The following is a 7,329-nucleotide window of genomic DNA, read 5'->3' on the forward strand; positions in this document are numbered from 1 at the left end:
CTCCTCTCCGCCCCTCTCCAGCACCGCCCCTGCCTGGCGCCAGCCTATATCTGCGGCGCAGCGGCCCGGCCCGCCCGGCCAGGATGCCAGGCTGGAGGCAGGGGCGCGGAGCGGCGGCGCCTTTCCCGGGGGATGCGCGCCCGGCCGGCCGGTGACTGAGCGCGGCTCTGCCCCGCGGAGCGCCCTGGCCGCCGGCCCCTGCGCGCCGGGCCCGGGCCGTGCGCTGCGCCGGGCCCGCGGGCGGGCTGGCGGGGAGATGCTGCCGTGGCGGCGGACCAAGTTCGAGCTGCGGGCGGAGGAGCCGCGGCAGCCCAGCAAGCCCAAGGGCTATGCGGTGAGGCTGCAGTGCTCCGCGCTCGGCTCGCTCGCCCGCGCCTGCCCCGAGGGCGCGCTGCACCGCGTGGGCAGCATGTTCCGCTCCAAGCGGCGCAAGTTCCGCGTCACCAGCGAGGACCCCACGTACACGGTGCTGTACCTGGGCAACGCGGCCACGCTGCAGGCCAAGGGCGAGGGCTGCACCGACCTGGCCGTGGGCAAGATCTGGGCCAAGAGCGAGGCGGGCCGGCAGGGCGCCAAGATGAAGCTGACCATCGGCGCGCAGGGCATCCGCATGGCGCACGCCGAGGAGCGGGCCCCGCGCCGGCCGGGCCACCTCTACCTGCTGCACCGCGTCACCTACTGCGTGGCCGACCCGCGCCTGCCCCGCGTCTTCGCCTGGATCTACCGGCACGAGCTGAAGCACAAGGCGGTGATGCTGCGCTGCCACGCCGTGCTGGTCTCCCGGCCCGAGAAGGCGCGGGCCATGGCGCTGCTGCTCTACCAGACCTCGGCCGCGGCGCTGGCCGAGTTCCGCCGCCTGAAGAAGCGCGACGACGCGCGGCACCAGCAGCAGCAGCTGGTCGGGGAGCAGAGCATCCCGCTGGTGCCGCTGCGCAAGCTGCTGCACGGGCAGAGCTGCTACAAGCCGCCGGTGGAGCGCAGCCGCAGCGCGCCCAAGCTGGGCCCCATCACCGAGGACCTGCTGGGCGAGGCTCAGGAGGAGCGCGCCCGGCACTTCGAGTGCGAGGACATCCTGGAGGCGCCCGGCGGCGCCCAGCTGCTGCTGCGGGCGGGCCCCGGCCGCCTGGACGGGCCGGAGCTGACCCAGCTCATCAGCGACCTGGGCGAGCTCAGCATCGGCAACGACCTGCAGGCGCTGCGGGCCGACCTGCGCGTCACCCGGCTGCTGTCCGGGGAGAGCACCGGCAGCGAGTCCTCCATCGACAGCAGCAGCCAGGAGGGGGGCGCCGCGCCCTGCAACGGCCAGGAGGACGGGGGCGGCCAGGAGCCTGAGACCGGCTGAGCCCGCGGCCGGAGGAGGCCGCCTGCGCTGCGCCCCTCGGCGCGGGGCGCTCAGCAGTGCCCGGCGGGGCTCCGGCTGAGCCTTGTGCTCTCCGAGAAGCCGCCAGCTCCCCGCCCTTCCCCGTGCCCCGGTACTGCCTGCCTGGGGGGCTGGGGGAGCCGGGGGGGGCTGCACGGAACCTGCGGGGGCCTCTGGGCGGCCGGGTCCGCAGCCCCGGGGAGGCAGGAAACCAGACGCAAAGGACAGCCTTTGCACAGGACGGAAAGTCAAGGGAGATACGTGCAATGCTTTACACAATCCTGTGTGCTCACAAGCTGAGATTCCCTGGGTCTGTCACTGGGCAGGTGCCAGCTCGCGGGGCCCCCTGTTCCAGTTCCCCAGGGGTCATGTCTCAATTTCATTGGCAATTTCCACCTCTTGTTAAAAAATGTTGGTTCGTTTTCAAGTAGGACAGGAACAGTTTGGCTGGCTTGGTGCATGAGCTTTGGGTTGTTGACCAGAGAAACCCCTGAAGATCTGCCAAATTCTCCAAACAGCTGTCTTGAGGGAGAGATGTTGCATTTTGTTTACAATGAAAAATTTAATATCTGAGAGGGAGTTTTCTTCCTTTTTCTATATTTGAAAACAAATTGTTCCATTCCATGCTGTCGTGTAAGATATTTTTGCACTGTTGTGAAATTTTTTTAGCCTTTTTTTTTGTACCTGAACCTGTGTTCTCCTATGTCAATGTTCTATATCTTTTGCTATGCAAAAGAAAAATGTAAGTGTGGATGTTCACTTGTACATATGGAAAAATGTATATCAAATACATTTTGCTGTTTTTAAGGACACCACCGTTTCCGTTTGCACACAAGTGGAGGTAATAAAGATGACAATAATTTAAGAGAACTGGACGGAGGATGGCAATTTAGCATCTTTTGTGTCTTTTCTTGTGAAGAGCAGGGGGAATAATAAACTCCAAAACGCTGTCAGTTTCAGTATAGCGTTAGTACACTGGAGTGTGGAAAGGCACTTAGCCGGTGCCAGCTAAGGCAATGCCCCTTTGTCGCTAGGTGAGAGCTGCACTCTCATGGAGTGCGCTCTGATGTGCATTTTAGCTGCCCACACCCAGTGTTTTATAACACACTACTAGTGGGAGTGTGTGTAAGGTCTGGTATCTGCAGAGATGGCTTCTCCTGATAGCTTTAATGCAGAAGGTTTAAGAGATGTTTTGACTTGGTTGAAGACTGGTCACTCTGATTGGCATCAGTCTGTTGTATGTGGGAGGCACTTTATCCGTGTTTGCTCTGTGTCCCTCCTAAACTCACCAGGATGGGGATGGGAGGGACAGATTAGCAGGATGCTCCAACCCACAGGGGTCTAACAGATCAGAGGAACTAAAGTGGAGCTCTAACTGGTCAGCAGTGCTAACTTGGACAAATGTCCAGGTGGCCTGGGTAAAGGCCCCTGAGCTTGCAGAATGTCTTTTTTGTTTGTTGCGAATTCCACACAGCTGTCCCTTGTTTAGGCTCCAGTTGCAAACTGTGGTGACTACTGCCAAAGCAGCAGGCTGCTGCAATCCCTCCCCTGATCCCTCAAACCCTTGCAGATTTCATAACCTACCAGGGGATAAGCAGCGAAGTCAATTAGCCAGATCCCTCCAGGACTGCTGGGTTATTTTTAGCTATAAATCTGTTTGTAAGCAGCGGCTCCCAAGGTAGGAAAGATCTTCCTGGTGTCATTTGTCCCAGAGTGAAGGTATTAATTAAAAAGTTAATTAGTAAGACATTTCCCATGTATAAATATTTTCCACAGTGACTGTGCCTTAACTGAGACAAATGCAGAAAAGCCAGTGATTAATGGAGCAGGCTGACAGTGTCTGTGCCCATAAACTGCTGGGTGCAGTCTGAAATCCATGTGTCAGGAGCCAGACTATGAGACTATTCATACCTGGTTAAAACACAGTGCAAAATCCTTAGCCAGACTAGTAAGAGGGTTTTAAAAGAGCCTTGAAATGAGCCAGTCCTATGGAGGAGATCTGGTGAGCCTTGTTTGTGCAGGAAGAGATGATTTTTAATGATGGCGAGAGGGAGCGTGGCCCTAGATGTGATGGTTGATCGAGTTTCAGTCACTAAGGAATGGTGTGTTCTGATTGACTTAAGGTGACCAGATGTCCTGATTTCATAGGGACAGTCCCAATATTCAGGGCGTTGTCTTATATAGGTGCTTATTTCCCCCCACCCTCTGTCCTGATTGTTCACATTTGCTGTCTGGTCACCCTAGATGGATTGTCCAATATGCAACTAATTTAAATGATTTTTAAAGGTATTTGAACGTAATTGGATAAGATTATTTGGAGCTACATATCCCTTAAGGCCCAATCCTGCAGCCCTTAGTCAGGCTAAACTCCTGCATTTAATTTCCTCTGAGTGCTGCCTGAGTGAGGACTGCAGGGCTTGGACCATACTTCCAGAGAGAGAAATCTGGGGTGAAACTGTTTAAAAACTAGGGAATCCGGGGAGGGGTTTGTGGGCCCTTTACTCCTGACGGCTGCTTTCGGGAAGGGACGAAGGGGGGACTTTGAATTACAAGGGCATCCGAATATTTTCGAGAATGCCTCTTTGAAATCTGACATGGGAGGCTCCACTTCAAATCTCTCCCAGGGAGAACACCATTGCAGGAAGAGATTCATGGGGCGTAAGTGAAAAATCAGGGAGAATAATTTTGTATTGAGTCATTCCAAATTTCTTAAACATAATCCTAGACACTCATCCTCTGCTGGGGGCACCTGTCCTGTCAATGACAAATCACAAAATAAACAAAGGATTCCCCATTAATATATCCATCTCCCCACCCCCCTGACCCCTTCTCAGTAGTCTGAGAGAGGAGAGAAAAAAGATGGGCTTTGCCCTGTTAAAGCAGTAAGGAGGATCTGTTTCTTATTAGGTCTGTACTAAGGAATGCTCGTTGAAGAGAGCTCATTAATAGCCTGATTTACCCGCCATCCAAACACCAACTGCAGGGAATGATAAAGTCATGTTTACTTTTACATAATCTGTGTTTGCTTCAGTGCGTTTCAGGCCACCAGCTCCATCAGTGCCTCTCCCCTCTGAAGAACAGCTTGTGCATCTGCGGCAATAGGGAAACCTTTTAATCACCTCCTGGGCAATGCTGCTGCTGCTGTGGAAGCAAATCCACTCTGCAAGGCTAGCAGCACCAGAGGCACGACCCAGTTCACGTTGATCTGGATGGAAGGGCTTCCACTGATCTGGTTTCACTGGGAGCAGGAGCAGGCCCTGTGTGTGGACAGGAATCATTTGCACTAGACGGAAGGCCCCAGTTTGTTATTTTGCCTGTGCTAAAATAAGCTCATTAAAGCATTTTAACCAGATTTATTAAAACCTCACTGGTGACTGGTGCAAAGAAGCGAAGTGTGTGTGTAGATTTGCTGTACTCCCCCTCTGGTCTGAGGCATCCTGAGCGGAAGTGAGTTGGAATGAAGGCACGGTGAGGAAGTGGGCACGTTTCCCACACAGCAGGTTTGAAGGAGCAGCCCTGGAAGAAGGGCGGGGGAGGAAAGGAAGAGCTGGCCCCTTTCTCTAGACCTGGTTCGCATAACAGCCTGAGCTGCTCGTTATTTTGCTGTGCATGTACAGCCCTGGGAGTGTTGGAGTTCACTGAGCATGTGCTAATTTGCAAGTATCTCTAAGCAGATCAAAAGAATGTACCTAGCCCCTGGGGTGACACTTGTAAGGCCTGGGGCGAGCAGGTGGCTCCAAGTACTGAGATAGTCACAGGGCTAGGAGGCTATTCCTGCCTCAGACAGGAGTCTGCACGTGCTGCCAGGGGTCTGATCCGTGCACAGCCTGCCCTCTGGTTTTTGACCCTCAGGCCCTGGTGCTTCAGTAGCACTCTGGCAGTGACAAGTTCTGGATACGCCTCCCCCCCTACTCCCCCCCAGCCCCCTTCAGAGTCCTGAGAGACAAACTAACAACTCAGGCTACGTCCAGACTGCCCGCCGTATCGCGGGTTAAAATCGATTGCTCGGGGATCGATATATCGCGTCTCATCTAGACGCGATGTATCGATCCCCGAGCGCGCTTATATCGATTCCGGAACTCCCACCAACCCCAACGGAGTTGCGGAATCGACATGGGGAGCCGCGGACATCGATCCCGCGCGGTGTGGACGGATGAGTAATCCGATCTTAGATACTTCGACTTCAGCTACGTTATTCACGTAGCTGAAGTTGCGTATCTAAGATCGATTTCCCCCCGTAGTGTGGACCAGCCCTCAGGAGCAGCACAAGAAAATAAAGAAACGAGAAAGATGCAAGCAGATAGCTCCATCCAGGATGCTGGATTCTCTTCCCTCAGCGGGGCCCTGGGTGGGTCCTCCTTCAACTAAGTCTGCTGGCTGTCCAGCACAAGTATAGGATACAGCCCTCCATGGCCTCAGGGGAGATGGAATTTTATTTAGACCAGGGCACAGGCTTTGCTCACTCCCAGGTCTCCTCCTGGGAGCTGGGACACCCGGTACTGCTCCCCTCCCAGAGTTTCTGCCTTTTAAATTGCTCCCTCCCTGGCATGACTTGCAGAGGCAGCAGAGTGTGGGTGGGGTACTCCAGCCCAGAGCAGCTCCTTAGCCCCTTCCAGGCTGCTGCAGGGTTTATACAGCCCAGCTCTGTGACCAAACACTGGTGGCCTCTGGGCAGTTTTGATGGGACAGGTGACCCCGGCCACACACAGCACCATCTCATTTGCATGCTTGTTCTCAGCCTCAGCAAGAAGCCAAGGACTGAAAGGAGCACGGAGGCTGAACTCTGCTGGTCCCTACAGGTCTGAGGTGAGGCATTTGGACAGGCAGGTGGGGGCGCATAAGCAGCCTCTGCTTGTGCTGTAGCAGGTCTGTCAGAAACCAGAGCCCGGCTTTTCATGGCTTGAGTACCATTTCCTGCACTTGCAAACACCTCTGCAATCCCAGCTGGCGACTCAGGCTCTGATGCTGCTTATGTGTGGACTGCAAAGGGAGCCCACCATTCCCTTAGATTCCCCTTGGAGATACAGTGAGCATCCTGGGCGTGGCTTCCCAGGGGCCACTCTGCAAAGGGAAAGTGAAGCCAGGATGGCTGGGTCACTGGTCCTCCAGATGTTTGTGAATTTGCCAGTCAAGAATCCTTGTTAACCACTGGCATAAACAGCTTCCCTGGCTATAAACCTCGGCCTGGACAGATAGGGTCAATGACAGGTTTGGTCTGACTGGCTTCCCAACTGCCCTTGGTACCTGCAGCCATTTTCGACAGTGAGTCTGGGGTGGACAAGAAAACTGACTTCTATCTATCCCTAACTGAGCTTGGCTATAGCAGCCACCACATAACTGACTGGCCAGGAAACAGCCCTCTCAAAGGATAGCAATCCTGTCCAGTGGCATGATGTGGTTTATAGGGTTTCATCTATTGGCTAGAGCATGTGACTAAGAACCGGCATGCCTGGGGTCTGTTTCTGTTTCTGCCACTCATTCCACGTGCAGCCTTTGGCAAGTCAACTTCCAAATTACACATCTGTCTCAATTATTTTACCCATATAATTTTCCAAATGCTGCCTACGATGCCTGTAATTGAAAGGGAGTAGACAAAAATAAATACTTGTTTCTATTTCTTCCCCTGTTTGCTGACTGGGCATTGCCAGCCTCTGTTTCCCCTATCAAATAAGTTAGGGCTTGACTGCACACACTTAATATGTCTGAGTAAAGTTACTCAGCATGCAGAAATGTTGGCAGGATTCAGCCATAGTTGGTCAGTTTTCCCTGTCCTTTGTATGGGTCCTTCACACGGCAACAGGGGAGAACAAAACATGAGGTAAACCCATAAAAAGCGGCAGGGGAGAAGTGGCAGGTGTGGGGCCTTGCAACGATTTTGAACATTTTGTGAAATTGGCTTCAAGATTTAGATTTCAGAATGACCATTTCAAGTTGACAGAGCCCTCTGAAAAATGGTGCAATGATATTTA

General features: G+C 54.2%; 1 protein-coding gene across 1 annotated transcript; it reads left to right on the forward strand.

The window, feature by feature from the left end:
* The first annotated feature begins 243 nt into the window (after positions 1 to 243).
* FAM43A (family with sequence similarity 43 member A) lies at positions 244 to 2,248 on the forward strand. The gene has a single exon (XM_050963933.1). It carries the CDS (start codon positions 257 to 259, stop codon positions 1,340 to 1,342), a length of 1,086 nt encoding a protein of 361 aa, XP_050819890.1. The 5' UTR covers positions 244 to 256; the 3' UTR covers positions 1,343 to 2,248.
* The last annotated feature ends 5,081 nt before the right edge of the window (positions 2,249 to 7,329 follow it).

Source organism: Gopherus flavomarginatus, chromosome 8 (genome assembly GCF_025201925.1).
Source record: "Gopherus flavomarginatus isolate rGopFla2 chromosome 8, rGopFla2.mat.asm, whole genome shotgun sequence".
Taxonomy (NCBI): domain Eukaryota; kingdom Metazoa; phylum Chordata; order Testudines; family Testudinidae; genus Gopherus; species Gopherus flavomarginatus.